The sequence below is a fragment of the Nomascus leucogenys genome, chromosome 2, assembly GCF_006542625.1.
Source record: "Nomascus leucogenys isolate Asia chromosome 2, Asia_NLE_v1, whole genome shotgun sequence".
NCBI classification, from domain to species: domain Eukaryota; kingdom Metazoa; phylum Chordata; class Mammalia; order Primates; family Hylobatidae; genus Nomascus; species Nomascus leucogenys.
In genome coordinates, this window is record NC_044382.1 from 15,305,516 (window position 1) to 15,325,889 (window position 20,374).

General features: G+C 36.0%; 1 protein-coding gene across 4 annotated transcripts in view; it reads right to left on the bottom strand.

Moving 5' to 3' along the window:
- The window catches only part of HMMR (hyaluronan mediated motility receptor), a 31,035-nt gene that overhangs the window by 9,998 nt on the left and 663 nt on the right, over positions 1 to 20,374 (bottom strand). Inside the window, exons 2-12 of one of the 4 annotated variants that reach the window (XM_003268625.3) lie at positions 17,899 to 17,997; positions 17,065 to 17,144; positions 14,132 to 14,179; positions 12,048 to 12,236; positions 10,978 to 11,064; positions 10,786 to 10,886; positions 8,989 to 9,063; positions 8,684 to 8,862; positions 8,037 to 8,185; positions 6,487 to 6,701; positions 3,146 to 3,262 (exon numbers count right to left, since the gene is read on the bottom strand). In XM_003268625.3, coding sequence (XP_003268673.1) covers positions 3,146 to 3,262; positions 6,487 to 6,701; positions 8,037 to 8,185; positions 8,684 to 8,862; positions 8,989 to 9,063; positions 10,786 to 10,886; positions 10,978 to 11,064; positions 12,048 to 12,236; positions 14,132 to 14,179; positions 17,065 to 17,144; positions 17,899 to 17,997 — 1,339 coding nt within the window. The remainder of the gene's footprint in view (positions 1 to 3,145; positions 3,263 to 6,486; positions 6,702 to 8,036; positions 8,186 to 8,683; positions 8,863 to 8,988; positions 9,064 to 10,785; positions 10,887 to 10,977; positions 11,065 to 12,047; positions 12,237 to 14,131; positions 14,180 to 17,064; positions 17,145 to 17,898; positions 17,998 to 20,374) is intronic. The other 3 variants (XM_012504978.2, XM_003268626.4, XM_003268627.3) reach the window with 3 other exon arrangements.

Below are 20,374 nucleotides of genomic sequence, written 5' to 3' on the forward strand. Positions count from 1 at the left end.
AAGAGCGAAACTCCGACTCAAAATAAATAAATAAATAAATAAATAAACAAATAGGTGTGTAATTAAATGTGTAGCTCACTCTAGAGCTATGAGGAGGACGGATTAGGGCAGGGGAAAGAATGGAAAATTGAAGGATCAACTTGAAAACAATTATTTATCAGACCAGGTGAGTGATAAAGGAGGCTTAGACTAAGGAGCTGGCAAATACACAAGATCTCTTTTGGAAGCAGAGTAGAAAAATTCAACAGATAGATTGAATGTTGGGGGTAAGGAAGAGACGATGATGAAGGATGACTCTAAGATTTATAGAATGAAAAGCTGGGAAGATGATGTCACTGATTACAATAAAAAACAGTGAGAGACTGGGGTAGAAAGCAATGGAAAGATCAAGAGTTGGTTTGGACAGGTTAATATTAAAAGACATTGCGATATCTACTTGAAGATGTCAAGTAGGTAACTGGATATGTGAATATGGAGCTGTAAAGAAAGGTCTGGTTTGATGAAATAAATTTTAATGCCACGACTATATGGATAGTGAGTGAAATCACAGAATAGATAAAAACCTCCTGAAGCACTATTCTTCAAACTAACGAGAAGGGAAATTCCTTTACGGGATTGATATTAGCAATAAATAAATATATATAATTTACATATATTTATATAATTTATGTGTTCTGATACAATAAAAATTATAAATAAAACATATACACATACAAATTATTTATCTATGTATCTGTCATAATGTATCACATGTGGAAACAGATCACTGGGGAAACAAGGTACAATTTAATGAATTAAATTAAACTAGGCAATCGGTTGTCCATAGGGAAAACAAAAAATGAATTTGATCCCTATATTGCTACACACACAGAAATCAGTTCTAGGTGGAAAAACAGAAAGTGAAATTTTAAGACTTTTAGAAGAAAACTAGTTGAATACCTTTACACCTGGAGATAGAAAGAAGTTCTTAAATGAGAAGCAAAAGTACCCACATACAGATAAATATTTTAACCATATTGAAATCAAGAATTTTCACTCATCAGAAGAAACCAAAAGGAAAATAAAAAAATAAGCTAAACTGGCAGAAGATACCTGTAACCCATATGGCTGATAAAGAAAACCTCCACAAATCAATGAGGAAAAGATGATAACCCTATAGACAAATAAACAAAAGTCATAAACAAGCCTTTTATGGAAAAGGAAAGATGAATTATCCACAATAAGAAGCCATTTTACACTAAGTACGCTGGCAAAGTTTAAGAAGTCTAACAAGCTTTGGCAAAGAAGATAAATGCAAACTTAAACAACACTAGTGGGAGTGTAGATTCTTACTCCCACATTGGAAAGTGATTTGGTATTAAGTTTTAGAGTTGAACATTCATATACCTTTGGCTTTAGAGAAATTCTTACATACATGTATACTTATAGTCACCAAATAACTAATAATAACTAACCAAATGGGAAACAACCCAAAGTCCAAAGAATGAATAAATAAGTTGTGGTATATTCATACAATAAAATACTCATAGCAGTGACTATCAACAAACCATAGCCTCAGACAACACGATTCAATCCTGAAAACACACATAATGCAGAATGAAATAATAAGTCCCAGGAAACGGCATATACTATGATGACAGTTTTTGGTAAAGTTCAAGGAGAAGGAAAATTACATAATGCATTATTTGTATGGATATACGTGTCATAAAATTATAATACACAGGGGAAAAAAGCAAGGAAATAATTAATGTAGACCGGGACAGTGTTATCTGTCCCATTTACTTGGGATGGTAGAGGAACTTACATACGGGTACTAAGTTGTTGAAAATCTTTTGGCTTACTGGTTGTCTTTTATAGGTTCATGCATGTCAGTTTTATCTTCAAGCTCTATAGTTTATGTACATGTTATGCATTCTTTTGTATTTACTAAATAAAAGAAAGGAAACTCTCCCCTAAAATGAGCTAAAGTAAATGTGATAAATAACAATGTTAACATTAATATATAGGTATTCATTATATTGGCCTTTGTAATTTGTAGTTCCACCCAAAATAAAGTTTTTATTTAAGGAGAAAATAAGTAGAAGGCATGGGAAGTGAGGAAGTGGATACAGAGACAATCTTCTCTGTCAAGAGACAAAAAAGGAGAAGGAAAATGACTGAAAAGGAGTAGAATTTGGGGTTAAGAAGGGAATGACTGGTGGTGTTAGACAGCTGCAAAAGGAAGTTAAGGTCAGAGGAGTATTTAAAACAATTTATGTATTTTATTTATTTTTCATTTGTTTTTGAGACAGTCTTGCTCTGTCACCCGGGCTGGAGTGCAGTGGTGTGATCTTAGCTCAGTGCAGCCTGGAACTCCTGGGCTCAGGTGATCCTCCTGCCCGCAGCCTCCCAAGTAGCATGTGCCACAATGCCTGGCTAATTCTTATTATTTTTTTTTTATGGAAACAAGGTCTTACTCTATTGCTCAGGCTGGTCTCAAACTCCTGGCCTCAAGCAATCCTCCTGCCTTGGCCTCCCAAAGCACTGGGATTACTGGTATGAGCCACAGTGGCCAGCTAATTAATATATTTTAGAGATAGATGTACACTAACATGTTTTAATATTGATTGGAAAAATTCCAGTAAAAAGGTTTCAAATTATGAGATAACAAAATGATAGAATGAGGTCACTGAAGATTAAAAGACTAGGACATTTAATCTGTAATAGGTGGGAAGATAGGATGAGTATAAATGTGGGTCTCTTTATAGGTTTAGCAAGGAGATAAAAACTTCTGAATTCCTTATGAAAATGATAACATCAAGAGAGTAGGGCAGACGCACCAAATGCCTCTAAGGGCATGACTTGATCCTCCCACCTCAGCTTATGTAGTGGCTAGGACTACAGGCATATGCTGCCGCACCTGGCTCAGTGCATAAAAGTTGAAGTGGATGGTGAGAAAGGGGATTTCTATAAATTATAAAGGGGAATTATATAAATATAATAAGATTACCAGATAATGCTAAATGCCCATTTATGCTTGGTGATTATGGAATTTAAACTAATACGAATCATCCTTTGTGTGACTGCTTTGTTCACATATTTCCCTGGGTAGACACCCCTTTCTGCTCACATTATATTTAAGAGTGCAGGCTCCCAAGAAAAATACCTTTCAAATTGAGCAGTAACATCTTCAAGCCTTTGCACTGTACTGTTACACTTTTCCTGCAAAAGCAGGGTGGCCTGGGTATGAGCAGCATTACTTTTCTCCAGTTCAGCCTCCTTCCTAAGAAAAAGAAATAATTAAAAGATAAAATGCCACCTAAAATTATTACCCTAAGAAAGAAAATAGTATTTACCTTTGAAACTGTGAATCACATAGCTCATATCTTCACCATTGCATTACCTGCTAAATAGCTCAGATCCTAATTTATGACTTACCTCGAAAAGCATGTTTTTCATGCATTTTTCTACTAGCTTCAACTTATCTTTCTTGCTTATTTTACTTTAAAAATTTGGGTGAAGAAGGTGGTAGGATATAAAAGACTATAAAACAAAATCTTAAGATATTAGCCAGGACTAAAGACTGCAAAAGATTACCAGTTAAAAAACATCTGGGAGGCCATGGTGGGCGGATCACGAGGTCAGGAGATCGGGACCATCCTGGCTAACACGGTGAAACCCCGTCTCTACTAAAAATACAAAAAATTAGCCGGGCGAGGTGGTGGGCGCCTGTAGTCCCAGCTACTCGGGAGGCTGAGGCAGGAGAATGGCGTGAACCCCAGGGCGCAGAGCCTGCAGTGAGCCGAAATCGCGCCACTGCACTCCAGCCTGGGCAACAGCGAGACTCCGTCTCAAAAAAAAAAAAACCATCTGGATTGAATAAAGTTTCATTCTCTCCATTTAGATACTTGAGAAATACTATGAACAATTAAAGCCACTTCATTTTAAATTACAGAAAGAGTTACAAGACTCTGTGGATTTATTCTGATTATATGAATAACCACATAATACTCTATTACTGAAAGATTCAATAAGTTCTTTAATGGATTATTTTGCATAGACAGAATGGGTTTTATCTTTATAAACATATGCTATTAAATCTCAGGGATATTTTGGAAATAATATATTTCCAAAGCGGTGATAAAATTTTTTATATGCATATGAGCTTATGAGAGATCTTTTAAAGAATATACAGAACTGAAAATTGTAAATAAGCATTGTGTACTTATAGACTAAGTGGGACACTGAGATAAGAATAACAGCTGATCAAATTCATTCTGTAACAAGTATGGGATTTCAAAAATATACACACCACAGCAAGAGCAATTAAATATGACTAAAGAGTCTATAATAAAAATATTTTCTTCCCTGTCCTCTAGAGGAATTATTTTCAATTCTTAGTTGGTTTGTCTCTTAAGCTTGAAATTTCCAGGCTAGAAGGGATCTTAGAGATCATCTCATAAAACTCTTTTATATCTAATGAAGTAGAAAATGAGAGAAACTAAGATTGTTTTGCTCAGAATCAACCAGCTAGCTAACAGAATTAGCAATAAAAATCCTTATCTCTTGACCACTGGACCACAGTTTTTTGAGTTGGAATAAAAAATTATCTCAATTTTCTTTCCTCTCTGAAAATGACATTATCTTATTTTCCCAAGATTCCTGTTCCCTGAGATTGGCTGTAGTATAGAACACCACCCCTAATTACAATTGTGTATTGTTCCCCCAAAAGCAGGGATATGAAAAACCTTGCTGTTCATTTGCATCATTAATCATAAGAAAACAGAAAAGGTTAATAACAGAAGTATCCACTGAGACAGATACACAGGTGTGAGATATATTACAATAACACAAACTCATATTTAGCCCATAGTCCTTTGACAAGTGTTTTAATGATGAGATCCCAAGAATTTAAATATCTGCAATTTGAACTCAAGAATCAAACCAGACTTTTTAATTTAAATATATGTAGTAGTGTTTGTCACTGACCTGTGTTCCTGAACTATGAAATATGAATATGTAGGCTAAGGAACAGTTTCTCTTAATAAATAAAAAATTAGCAATTACTACGGACAAAACAAAACAAAACAAAATGAAATAAATAAATGTATGGGAGAAGGAAACACAATGTGGCAGAAATTATAAGGAAATAGAGATCAGGAAAAAAGTGAGATTTCAGTCTTCCTTCTGTTTTTGAGATGGAGTCTCCCTCTGTTGCCCAGGCTGGGGTGCAGTGGCCGATGTCAGCCTGCCTCAGCCTCCTGAATAGCTGGGATTACAGGCGTGTGCCACCACGCCCAGATAACTTACTATGTATTTTTAGTAGAGATGGGGTTTTACCATATTGGCCAGGCTGGTCTCGAACTCCTGACCTTGTGATCTGCCCACCTCGGCCTCCCAAAGTGGTGGGATTACAGGTGTGAGCCACCGCATCCAGCCAAGATTTCAGTCTTTCTACTGTAAATAAGAGATTTCTTACTTTTGAATGTTTCCCAGTTATAATTATTTTTTCTCATTTGCTTTTTATCAGTTATTGATTGAGGTGGCATCTTGCTATGTTGCCCAGGCTAGAGTGCCATGGCTATTAACAGGCACAATCATTGAGCATTACAGCCTCAAACTCCTGGGCTCTAAAGATCCTCCCATCTCAGCCTCCTGAGTAGCTGGGACTTTAGGCATGTGCCATTGTGCCAGCCTGCTTTGCATTTCGATTGCTATTTCTGAAGTGTTTGTGCTTCCTGAAAAATATAATTAAAGGTATAACTTACACCATGTAAATGCATAGACAAAAATGGGAATGCTATTTATTAATGGGAGGGATTCTTTATTTTTTCCCCCAAGTTCATTATTGTGTTTTGTTTGTTTTTGAGACAGAGTCTCGCTCTGTTGCTCAGGCTGGACTGCAGTGACATGATCACAGCTCACTGCAGCCTTGATCTCCTGGGCTCAAGTGATTCTCTTCCCACAACTTTCTAAGTAGCTGGGACTACAGGCACACACCACCGTGCCCAGCTAGTTTTTTTTTTTAATTTTTAGTAGAGACGAGGTCTCACTATATTGCACAGGCTGGTCTCATACTCCTGAGCTCAAGCAATCCTCCCACCTTGGCATCCCAAAGTACGGGAATTGCAGGCATGAGCCACCACATCCAGCCCCAAGTTCATTATTGTTCTAATGCTGATATCCAGTAAATTTCAGAAATTATCAGAGTAGTAAAGAAGTGCAAAACTTTTGTCATTTGTTTATTAAAACTCTCTTTGGCCTTAAAAAAAAGGGGGCATAACCTTTAACTTTTAACTTAAAAAAGGGGGCTGTCTTACTTGTTTGCATGTATGTTTTGTGTACACATTCTGTGTCTACTACTTACTTGTAAAATAATAATTACTACTTAATTGTAAAATAATTCCAACATCACACGCTCACGATTGATATGAGAATACTAAAAAAAGTACATAAAATAAATACATCTAAAGTCATATATAAACATGAGATCCTATTAATACAAACCCTTTCAGCTTTTCTTCTAGGAGTTTTAATTCTTCAGCTCTAGATTTTGCCTCCTCTTCCAATTGCTTGACCAGCCTTTCAGCTTGCTCCTCCTTTTGCTGTAATTTATCAAGCTCATCCAGTGCTTGCTTTAATTCTTCCTCAAAGAGATTCTTCTCTTTAACCATTTCCTCTTGAAAAGAACAGAGCTTCTGATGAAGACTAGAAGATAATTCCTATATTCAAACAGAAAACCACCAAAATAATTTGGAATGGCATTGTGAGGTTGTACTAGGAGACAAAAAAAAGTACAGATAAAGAAGGATGAAATCTAAATTCAAGAGACTCAAGGAAACTTAAAACAGTATAGAAATAGCACATTTGTTTTCATAGATTATTTCCTATACCTTGTTAACATTGTGGCAAATATCATCTTAGGCTTTTTTCTATGCAATGCACACGCACAAACTTCTTAAACTAAAATTATATTTTATACATATATATCTGTTTTACAACTGGCTTTGATATTAATATTTTTCACATATTATGTAAAAAGTGTGTGGTGATTTCCATATTATATAAAATTATTTTTTAAGCTATACAATATACAAATACATCCCCTTGTGAAATAATTCTAACATTACAAATGATGTTAATATTATCTTTGATGACCTCCCCCCCCAATTTTAGTTTTCCCATTGCAGAGATAGCTACTAGTTTGGAATATATATGCCTTTTGGTATTTTTCTTTACACTTATAGATACATATACATTTGGGGAGGGATATAAATGATATGTACTCTGTTGCTGAAATCTTTCCAGGTCAGTGTATATAGATCTACTCAATTCCTTTAGCTGTTGAAGGTTGTCCAACACTATAATATTTCACATCAGTGCATGTAAGTGCCTGTTGGCTTAACTTTCATCAGTATTTTATATTATCAAATGTTTTAATTTGTGCCAATTTTGTAAGTGAAAAAAATATTATTTCTACTTCCTTGGTTACTACTAAGGTGGAATATCTTTCTATATTTACAGGCCATCAGAACTTCTCCTTCTCTGTTTCTATCCTATGCCCATAATTTTTCAGTGGACTTTCTTTCTTCTCACTGATATGTAAAATGTTCTATAAATAATCTGGATTTTAAAAATTGCTTTGTTTCTTCTGTAATTAGACACTCTTTTACAAGGTAAGTGTAAATGTTTATATAGCCTAAATAACACAAGAATGAGCCAGAAAATTTTTAAAAAATTATTTCCCTATGTTGCTGTATCTGTTGTCATTTTAACCCACATTATTCATAACCCTAGGGTGAACATGTAGTGAAAATACGTAGCTAAATCCTCAGCATATCCATGATTATGTCCTCAGGATATATCCTTCAACCCTAGGGTGAACATGTAGTGAAAATACGTAGCTAAATCCTCAGCATATCCATGATTATGTCCTCAGGATAAGACTAAAGATAGAATTGTTAGATCAAAGGATATACACAATTTAAAGGTGTTCAGAGACATAGGGAAATTATGACACAAAATAAACAGTTTAAAAAAATATGGTAGTAAATTACTTTCTCTTGTTGCAGAAGTGAATCAACTTGTAATTCTTTTTGTTGAAGCTTTTCACGTTCCTGTTGTTCAAGAATAAACTTCTGTTTTAAGTTTTGCATCTCAGCATTTAGATTTTCATTGTGTTCTCTATTCCTGTTGACAAGGTCTTCTAGAAAGTGCAAAACATCAAGAATACTGGAATTAGATAAGAACATTAACATTGAGAAACCTGGACTCCCATAATATTCCATTATACTGCTTTTAGCATGGTATTTCCAAAGAAAAAAACAAAACTGTGAACTTTGTATAATTACTCCATATAATATATATTATGTGCTAAATAATAAAATCCACAAATCTTGTTCTGTGTATCTACTGATTTTTAAATAGCCACCTAGTGCAAAAGTCAAGAATTATGTGACTGTATATATTTCAATCAAGACAGGTAATATGCTGTATTGAAATAAATACAAAACAAACATTATAAAAGTAAAATATTCTAAAATGCAGTACAGGATTTTGCTGTTGTATAGCTATATAGCTAATTATATTTAAAATGTTAGTATAGCTAATTATATTTAAAAGGTTGTTTTAGCATAGCAGTATTTTTCCTCAATGTTGTATGTCACACTTATCTAAAGAAAGTAACTATAAAACACTGTAATACCTTTTTCTTTTTCAAGCAGCTGACATTTTGCATTTAGATCTTCTACTTGTTTAGATAATATAATAATATTCTCTTCAAGAGATTGCTTAAGGCTTAAAATTTCATCATTCTTCTCTTTCAAATTTTCTTGTAACTGAGCAATATCTAGCTTGTATTTTTCCACTTGATCCGAAGCACAACTGCATTAAAACAAATTATCTTAAAAAGCACATCTATTTAGGCACAGGGAAAAATAACAGAAAAATGATGAAAATGACTCAGTATTAAAAAAATAAGGTTCAATTTAAAGCTACTGCTCATATTACCTAATTTCTTCGATGTATTCTAAGAGTTTTTCTGTTTCAGATTTTTCATCAATCTTTTCTTTCTCTATCGAAACACTAAAACAAAAATTGCATATGTTAATACATTCTAGTTTCGTTATTTAATAATCATACATAATGCTTATGTACCAGATACTGCTTTATCAGGCAGGCTGACTCCAGAGTCCTAACTCTCAACTATTATTTTGTGTGATTTCTCAAATTCACAATTTATATCAAAATAGAAGACTAAAATTTTTATTTAAGTGAGGAAGTTTTCTCAATATATACTGACAAAAAACCTATGATGACGAGAACCATCATTACGGTACCCCAAGTGTTAGAAATAATATTTTTTTGTGGTCTTCCTGGTTTCCCCACCCACCCAACATACTAAATAGCATTTTGTGTGCCCATAAAGCTTTTGTCCCAGACTACCTGGTATTCAATTACTTATCTGTTTACCTCCACCAAACTGTCCAATGCAAGAAATGGACAAAAGACTTCAAGAGACACCTTGCAAAAGGTGACACGCACATAAAATGCTCAATAAGCACATAAAAATATGGTCAACATTCATGGTAACAAATTAAAATCACAAAGGAGATACCACTTCCTACCTAGTAGAAAGGCTAAAGTCAAACAGACTGACAACATTAAATGTTGGTGAGAATTTGGAACAACTGAAACTATCATACATTGCCAGGGGGTGTATAAAAATGGCAAAAACACTTCTGAGTTTTAAAAAACATTATATATACACTACCCTATTACCCAAGAATTCTACTCCTAGAAATTTCTCTGAGAAATAAAAACGTGTCCATAAAAAAACATAAAACATGTTCACAGCAGTCTTTTTAATGGCAGAAACTGGCAACAGCCCAAATAATGATCAAAAGGAGAAGAGTGAAGAGATGGAGGTATATTCATAAGGTGAACCACCACTCAGAAATAAAATGGGAAAAATTACAGTACACAGAACGGTTTGGATGAATCTTGAAAAATTACATCAAACAAAAGAAGCAACACACACACACACGCTCTTTCTCTCTTGCATGTCTTAAAAAATGGCAAAACTGGCCAGGTATAGTGGCCCATGTCTATAACTCCAGCACTCTGTAAGGTCAGGGTGGTATCACTTGAGTCCAGGAGTTTGAGATCAGCCTGAGTAACATAGCAATGCCCCATCTCTAAAAAAAAAAAAAAAAAAAAAAAAAAAAAAAGATAATAAATAAAAAAAGGCAAAGCTAATTTATGATGATGTAAGTGAGAAAGTAGTTGTGGGGATGGGGACCTGACATAGGCAGTAGCAGGGGGACAAGAAGGGGTATGAAGGAACTTTCTCAAGGGATGAAAATGTTCTCTATCTTGTTTGGTAATGGTTACATAGGCGTATACAATTGCGAAAGTCACCAAACTGAATACTTACTATCCACACATTTTATTATATGTAAATTAAAGCTCAAAATCAAAGGCTAGGATTGTGCATAAATCACAACTTCCTATACCAGTGTTTCTCAATTTCAATCTAATGACCACTTTCATAAGATCATGAAACCTTTCCTCATCAGTAATACAGAAGATGTACAAAAGTAATGCACTCATACAACTTCCTAGCATAACATGTTTGAGAATGATTAGGGCTCATTCTAGTTTAAAAAGAGAAATAAGGCAACTGGAGGGAGGCAATGAGATAAGTACTAAGAGAAGGTTGAAGTCTCAGTAGACAATAATTTGTAAAGAGAGTCAAATCAAGAACTGCTTCCACTTAACAATTTCTCTTCACATTCAGTCACTTACAGTTTTCCCTCCAGTTGGGCTATTTTCCCCTGAGACTCTTCGAGACTCCTTTGGGTGACCTGCAGCTTCATCTCCATGCCTTCTTGCTTAGCCATCATACCCTACACAACAAAGATACATGTTTTAGGAAATGAGAAAATTGTACTGATCCCCAGATCCAGACACAGCAAACCTGCCAAAGGCAGCACTCACCCGCATCTTTGTTTCTCTTTTGTTTCTAAGTTTCATCAACTCCAAGCTTAGAATTCTCAAATTCTTCTGGTTGCCATTTTCAGAAAACTAAATACAACAAACACGTAAAAAATGCAGAAATATTTTCCGCTAAGACATATTTAAAATACACAAATATTGATTTTTCTACCTATCACTGGGGGCTATGTTTTTGACTTTAATATACTTTGGTAGAGAGAACAGTCTTTGACCTACACCATAATTACTGATTGATTTAATTTTTTTTTCTTTTCAAGAGATCAAGTCTCACTCCGCTGTCCAGGCTAGAGTAGAGTGGCATGATCACAACTCACTATAATCTCAAACTCCTGGGCTCAATCAATCCTCCTGCCTCATCTTCCTGAGTAGCTGGGATTACCGGTGTGCACCACCACCATGCCTAGCTAATTTTTCAATTTGTTTATAGAGATGGGGTCTTGATATGTTGCCCAGGCTGGTCTCAAACTCCTGGCCTTAAGCAATTCTCCAGCCCTCTGCCTTCCAAAATGCTGGAAATACAGGCATGAGCCACTGCACCAGTCTACTGTTCTTATCCCTCTTTTCCTTCATGTGACTTGCTGGTTTATTTTTATAAAAAATAAATCAAAAAATTATTTTTGGTTTGCAAAAGCTATTTGATGTGCCTACTCTACCATAATAGATACTAGGCAAGCTGACTTTAAAATTATAAATGTATTAATCTTTTTTTTTTTTGAGACGGAGTCTCACTCTCTTGCCTAGGCTGGAGTGCAATGGCACCATCTCAGCTCACTGCAAACTCCACCTCCTGGGTTCAAGCGATTCTTCTGCCTCAGCCTCCCAAGTAGCTGAGATTACAGGCACCCGCCAATACGCCTAGCTAATTTTTGTATTTTTAGTGGAGACAGGGTTTCTCCATGTTGGTCAGGCTGGTCTTGAACTCCCGACCTCAGGTGATCTGCCCGCCTTGGCCTCCCAAAATGCTGGGATTACAGGCGTGAGCCACTGTGCCCGGCCTGAAAAAACATGTTTATATTTACTCAATTGTAAATGTTATCATGAGGCTCAGATACCTTAGATTTTAGTAGTTCATTAGTCCTGGTCAATTCAATAAGTTGTTTTTCCAGTGTAGCATTATTTGCAGAGAGAGACGTTTTTTCCCTGAGTGCAGCATTTAGCCTTGCTTCCATCTTTTCCAACTCAGTTTCCAGATCCTGGATCTGCCTGTCCTGGGCACCACGTTCCTGTAGAAGAACACGAATCTGGACAAAAACAAGGTGATAATAAATGATTCACTGAGAGAATGCCAACATAAGGAGACGCTAACAATAATCACCCCTAAAGTTTCTGGAAAAATCTCTGATTTTGACATTATGCTTGTAGATATTCTAATGTTACTATTTGAATAATCATATTTACTTATGATACATCTTAAAAGTCTTAATGCATAAAAGTCTTAATGCATTTTAAGAACAGAAGAGCTTTAGTTGCCATAAATTCCAAGTACAATTAAACTATCTATTCACTTTTTTTTTTTTTTTGAGATGGAGTCTTGCTCTGTGCTCTGTTGCCCAGGCTGGAGTGCAGTGGCGCGATCTTGGCTCACTGCAAGCTCTGCCTCCTGGGTTCAAGCGGTTCTCCTGCCTCAGCCTCCCGAGTAGCTGGGACTACAGGCATGGGCCACCACACCTGGCTAATTTTTTGTATTTTTAATAGAGACGGGGTTTCACCATGTTAGCGAGGATGGTCTCGATCTCCTGACCTCGTGATCCACCTGCCTCGGCCTCCCAAAGTGCTGGGATTACAGGCGTGAGCCACCACACCCAGCTGCTATTTATTCACTTTTAAGGTATTTCCACCTATAATAGTTATTTTCTCTAGCTTCAATTACACAAATTCAAATTAGATTAAAATGCTAAATGTTTTTTATTTCAAGAAGGCAGAGCTGGGCTTCTGAGGAGAATGTACTAGGCATTGGCAAGCCATCATTCTTGCTGCTATTACCAGATGAAAAAAAAAAAAACCCAAACCAATATTTGTCAACAGAAAATGTGGAAGCCAAAGGCAATGAAATGATATTTTTAACATAATGGGGGGGAACCTGCCACCCTAAAATTCTATACCCAATGAAGTCACTGGTATAAATTAATAGTTCTAATCCTGGCTTTACCACTCACTTACCAGGTATCTCACTGACATTCAGTGATTGTTCCCGTAAGTATCAACCCCTATATGTATCCTCAATAAAATGATAGCTAAAATTATTAGAATAAATACAAAAGAATCAGAGCAACTGAGCAGACATTTACAGTTACTCTGACATACTCTGGGTCAAAAGCCAACATTCGACTGTAATCAAATAAAAGATTTTAATATATCGAGAGAAAATACCCATGAGAAAAAGAGTTGGTCAGCAATGGAAACAGAAAAAAAAGACCGCAGAGAAGCAAAGTTCACAGTGAGCTGCTTAGCATTGCTAGGAAAGTAAATGGGTTCTTTAGGTTAGTACTGTTCAATAGAAATTTCTGTCATGGTGGAAATGCCCTGTCCAGTATGGTAGCTGCTAATCACATGTGGCTATTGAGCACCTGAAATGTGATTATTGCAACTGAGGAACGGAGTTCTTAATTTTAGCTTATTTAATTTAGCTCGTCACATGTGGTGAGTAGCTACCGTATCGAACAGCATAGGTCTATGTTATTTCACCCAGGAGGAAGGCCTATACCCACTGTGCAGAGCAATGCATTGAGTTAGCCTACCTTCATCACAGTCTAACCAGCTAGGATTGCACGCTCACTAAGAAATCCTCTAGCTATGTTGTCTTAACGTAAGTTAGAATAGAGGAAGAGTGTGAACGATGGATATAAATATTTGATCCACATGTATAATTGTAATCAACTGACATAATGATTTTCAGTTATCAGTTTTTCATTAAGTGGGCTATCTTTAATCTTGGCGTTGCCAGCATATCACATTAACATAGCCTGGATAGATCTGTGAAATATTGTAAGAACTGTTTTCCTGTAGGCAGTGTTCTGGATGGCATGTTTGCCTCACTGCAGGACTTCTCACACTGCAACAGAATCCTTATCTCTTAAATCTGTGTAACTCTCTTTCTATCATATGTACTTTTCAATAAGTTGAAAGCACTGCTTACCTCTTTCTCTAATATCTTCAAATCTTTATCATTCTTTTGAGATTCCTTCTGTTTAAAAGCCAAAGAAAACTTATAAGCAAATTTAGATGTCACAAATATCACAGCCAGATTTGTTTTTCAGTTACCAGAAAAGATGAAGGGATCCAAACAGTTTCTATTTTAAACATTACACTGAGTCTGTTAAAAATTTTGTAGGTCACTCATCTGACAAATAAAAGATTCTAAAAATCTCGAGACATTTTAGGTTTAAAAGTTTTCAACCCAATAAATCAGGATTTTCCTAATCAGCCCAGTGAAAAGAACAGGTGGAACTTTATGAATAAAGCTACTGCCTGCCTCCCTCTAATGTGAAACAGCAACACATCTTGAATATTTAATTTATGCTATCTCAGAAAGAATCTTACAAAGAGAAATCAACTTAAACTTTGATACCCAAAGAGGAAAATATACAGATGCAAAGAAATAAAAACTGAAATAGCATAAGCTCTGATTCTAATTTTCTCATTGGCTTTATTCTAAATAAGACATATAATTTTCACACTATATCTTTTTATATCCAACAGACTTTCTGACACAATGGCTAGAAAAAGAATATCTTTTCCATCTAAAAATGGAAGAAAGGCATCAACATCTTGCATGAAATCTGTTTTAGATGTTTCTAAGTGGGGCAGGAGGTGGGGGTGACATCAGTGTCATGTTTATTAATTTCACACTCCATGAAATTTTTTATGGGGAAGGACTATTATTTTGGGGCTCCATACAAACTTGTATGTAATTTAGTTTTCTAAGGGGCTTTATAAATTACAAAATTACAGAACACTTTCTTCAAGAAATTTCAGTCAAACCACTTACATCAATTTCTAAGAAAAGAGTGTCTATAATAGTCCTGCCCAATAAAAATAATGTAAGCCACCTATGCATTTAAATTTTTCTAGTAGTGTATTTAAAAAGTAAAAATCTTAATATATTTTACTTAACCCCATATATCAAATATATTTTTCAGCATGTCATTAGTATAAAATTATCAATGAGATGTTTTATATTTTTGTACTAAGTCTTTAAAGTTTTCTTTGTATTCTACACTTACAGCCCATCTTAATTCAATGCTAAATTTTCACCAGAAACATTTATGTATATTTAATTTCATAAAACATAGGAGAAAGTAAATTCACATACTCAAGTTGTTCCAAAAATATTTAAAAGTGTTCCACTAACAAAATCGAGTATGTCTTTAAATAAGTATTAATTAAAATTAAATATTAAAAATTTAGTTCTTTAACAGCACTAGCCACATTTCAGTTGCTCAACAGACACATGTGGCTATGCTTCCATACTGAACAACACAGCTCCATATTACAGAATATGAGGCTTAGGCAACTGCCAAATGAATGAACAACCTAAGCCTTTTTCCAACTCTGAATATTTTTCACATCAAAAAACCTATTAATTTGTACAACTTTTTTACTTTATTTTTATCTTTGAGGTAGGTTTTGCTCTGCTGCCCAGGATGGAGTGCAGTGGTGCAATCTCGGCTCACTGCAACCTCTGCCTCCCTAGGTTCAAGCAATTCTTCTGCCTCAGCCTCCCAAGTAGCTGGGATTACAGGCACGTGCCACCACACACGGCTAATTTTCTTGTATTTTTAGTAGAGACAGGGTTTCACCATGTGGGTTAGGCTGGTCTCAAACTCTTGACCTCAAGCAATCCACCTGCTTCAGCCTCCCAAAGTGCTGGGATTACAGGCGTAAGCCACTGTGCCCAGCTGTCTTTTTTTTTTTTTTTGGAGAGACTCAGTCTTGCTCTGTTGCCCAGGCTGGAGTACGGTGGCGCCATCTTGGCTCACTGCAACCTCTGCCTCCCAGGTTCAAGCAATTCTCCTTCCTCAGCTTCCCAAGTAGCTGGGACTACAGGCGCATGCCACCACATCCAGCAAATTTTTGTATTTTTTAGTAGAGATGGGGTTTCACTATATGTTAGCCAGGCTGGTCTCGAACTCCTGACCTCACTTGAGTGAGGTCAAGTGATCCGCCTGCCTCACCTCCCAAAGTGCTGGGATTACAAGCGTGAGCCCCCCACAGCTGTCTCTTAAAAAGTCTTATATGGCGGCTGCGTGCGGTGGCCAACACCTGTAATCCTAGCACTTTGGGAGGCGAAGGTGGGCTGATCACCTGTGGTCAGGAATTCGAGACCAGCCTGGCCAACTGGCCAATATGGTTAAGCCTCGTCTTTAGTAAAAATACAAAAATTAACCGGGCGTGGTGGGACATGCCTGTAATCCCAGCTACTGCGGAGGCTGAGGCAGGAGAATTGCTTGAGCCTGTGGGGACAGAGGCTGCTGTAAGCTGAGATGGCGCCACTGCACTCCAGCGTGGGTGACAGAGTGAGACTCCATCTCAAAAAAAAAAAAAAAAAGAAAAAGTATTATGCAGCTTGCCTGATTATAAACTTATGAAAATAGTAATAGCTCTTGCACAAGCCACAAGACTATTAAGAATTTAATCTCTCACCACTCCTTAACAGTTTCTCAGTAGCAAACCTCTCTTAAATATTGGCATTTTTCCCTCTTTTCTTCAAAAACACTCACCCTTCCCCACAAACAAATACACAAAGACAAAACAACTCAAATGGTGGTACTTAATATATCAAAGCATCACATAATTTTGAAATGTTTACTAGGTAATAAACAATTTAAACGGAGAAGTGACTGAGAATTGAAGACCATTATAATTGTGAACTAAGGGCACATTTAAACATAATGACCTACGCAGAAATGTAAAACTTGCTAGAGTTCTAATGATAACTCATTTCATTAATTTACAGATTTACTTATAACATTGATTCATACACTTAACCCATTCTAATAAAATACAATACTTTCAGATGTTTTTGATGATACAGTTGATAAACGAGCTGGCATATGAAAAGCTCCTCACCTTTGATTCGGAAGACTTAACTTTTCTAGCTGAAGCAGGCAAGGTAGTATCTTTGTCAACATTAAGATTTTGTTTAGATTCTGCAGAAAAATGAATTGTACAGATCACGGTTGATGTTAATGTGTTTAACTACACACAAAACACAATTTCCAAATTTTTTTTTTCTCTTTTTGCTTTTGTTTTTTGAGACAGTCTCACTGTCACCCAGCCTGGACTGCAGTGCTGTGATCTCGGCCCACTGCAACCTCTGCCTCCCAGTTTCAAGCAATTCTCTCACTTCCCTCCCTAGTAGCTGGTACCACAGGCGCACTCCATCACACCCGGCTAATTCTGTATTTTTAGTAGAGATGCAGTTTCACCATGTTGGCCAGGCTTGTCTCGAACTCCTGAACTCACGTGATCCACCCACCTTGGCCTCATAGAGTGCCAGGATTACGAGCACGAGCCACCTTGCCTGGCCCCAAATTTCTAATTACAACTTTTGATGAAACGATATATTCTTTCCTTAGTTGTACATTTTCAAATAATTACTCATACAATTTTTTTACACATCTAACACCTTTCTGATTTTCTTAATATTCCCTGACAGGTCAAGGTAACTACCAAAAGGGAAGCTACATATCAATATGAGTATCTTGCTTAATTTTCCTGGTTATATAACAATGTAATGACAGCATTATTCCGTACTTGACCCTTTCATAAATTCATTAAATAAAATTTAAATATAGTTCTAGCTTCACATTTTAAAAAATGCTATAACATCTTTAAATATTGTTATTCATAACTTTAAAACTTATAAGATCACATAACTATTGTTCTTTGGTGATGTATTACCTTTTTGTTGTTTAAATCTTTGTGATTTCTGAAAGGATACTGGTCCTTTCAATAATTCTAAAGTTTTAACATCATAAGCACCTGGAGATGGTGCACAACCTAGAGGAAATAGAAAACATTAATATATTATCTAACGTTACTTATGATCTTAAGTTAAAACATGTCATAATAAAGTGAATATGAATGTAAAAATGTCATTAACAAACTGCTTCTTTTTTTTAAATGTAAAAAACTGCATCCATTTGATATTATAAAGGCCTCTCTATGAAGAACAATATCATCTTGCCCTTTATATCAACTGGGTCAAAGGAACACAGGCAACTGAGCAAACGACAGTTTTGAGATGAACATCATGTATTACAGGCAATATATGGCTTTCTAAGGATTGAATATAGCAAATAAGTTACTTGGTGTCAACCCTACTCAAAGAGAGTCACAAAGGTAACTACTATCGGTTTCTAGAAATAAAGTAATTAAAACTGTCTATCCCTCAATGTTTAGCCTAGAATAAAAATTTATAGTGATAATCCATCTCTGGCTAATATCAATACATCAGACCTATTGAAGATGTCAACTGCAATTAAAACACACGGAAGAAAAGCAACCACACTAGAGCAACTAGAATTTTTTGAACACTTACTAAATGCCAGGCATTATGCTAAGCATTTTATAGATGTTATTTTATTTAATCCTCACAAGAATCCTATGTGATAATTTATAGATAAAGAATGTGAGGCTTAGGAAATTCAAAAAACCAACGTTATGCAAAGTAAAAATTGTACTAGACTATATTTGTATGTTCCAGAAGTTTATACTGCATAATTTCACTTAACTAAAGTCCCAAATTTGAAGGCATTTCTAGGTAAATACACACAGCAGACTTGAGATGGGGCCCTTAGGACTTAAAATAATTAAAATACTATTAGCCTAAAGCTTTAGCTGATTGGGAACAAATAGATTAATACTATTCTCTGAAAAGCTATTTACTTCAGTCTAGAGTCTCATGCAAATAAATAGGAAGAGCAAGGAGCTTGGACCATTCCCAGGCAACTACTGCTGTCCCCTAAACTTTGTCAAATGGTAGACAGGAACTCATTATTTTTTTTTTTTTTTTTTTTTTTTTTTTGAGACGGAGTCTTGCTCTGTTGTCTAGGCCGGAGTGTAGTGGCGCCATCTTGGCTCACTGCAACCTTTGCCTCCTGGGTTCAAGCGATTCTCCTGCCTCAGCCTCCGAGTAGCTGGGATTACAGGCTCCCACTACCACGCCCAGCTAGTTTTTTGTATTTTTAGTAGAGACAGGGTTTCACCATGTTGTCCAGGCTGGTCTTGAACTCCTGACCTCAGTTGATCTGTCTGCCTTGGCCTCCCAAAGTGCTGGGATTACAGGTGTGAACCACCAGACCCAGCCCCATGAGTAGATCTTGATTAGCATTTTTTAAAAAGTAAAAACAATAGAAAAAGTCAGCATGACTCATATGCTGCAAAGTTAAGCATTGTTTTGTGAAACTTTTCTTTCATATGTATGTGTAGAGATACAAAAATACATCTTAGGTTGAAATATAAATTTTGGCGTTTTTTTTGGCTTTTTTTTTTTTTTTTTTGAGACAAGAGTCTCCCTCTGTCGCCCAGGCGGGAGGACTGGAATATGAAAAATCACCACAGTGCCTCATACACATTAAGCATCAAATGAATAATTGGTATTATTCCTGTAACTGTAAGCCTGAAATACTATATCTTTGATAAAGCCAGTTTAACCTACTATAATGCAAACAACAACAAACACAAAAAAACCTTAAAGCCACACTGCTGACAAAACTTAAGAGTAGGTCCTTTGATTACTCGGGAAATTATATGGTCCTTGAATCTTTTAACTAAGAAAATAAGTTTGTGCTGATTCACTTGCTCATTTGGCCTTCCTTTGTGAGTTGTTGTGAATATTTTCATTCACACGTTGGCTGACAGAAATTAGAGATGTAATGAGTAACCATGAAATAGTGTATGATAGTGAATAAATCATGAGCTTTAATATTTAGCTCTACCACTTACTGACTGTGCAAGTCACAAAACCTGTTTTCTCATCTGTAAAATGAGGTCAATATCAGTACCTTCCTCACTTGGCTTTTGGAAGGAATAAACAAGATCTAGTAGCAGAGTCCCAGCATACAGCATCTTAAATGATGAGTGCCTACCAAACCCATCTAAGGCTTCCTGGTTACTGTGCTATGCATTGCGGTGTTAAGAGCACACGATGGGGGCTGGGTTCATATTCCAGTTCGGCCACTTTGGTAGTGTAGCACTGAGCAAATTTAAGTCTCAGTCTTTTTATCAATAAAATAGTAATAGGATTATTCCTTAGAGTTGCTGGGAAATTAATATAACTAATAATCGATGTAAAGCCTTAGTATGGTGCTTGAGGTATAAGTATAAGTGGTCGATATCAGCCATGATAACTTCAATGTTTATGTTTTCAATAAGT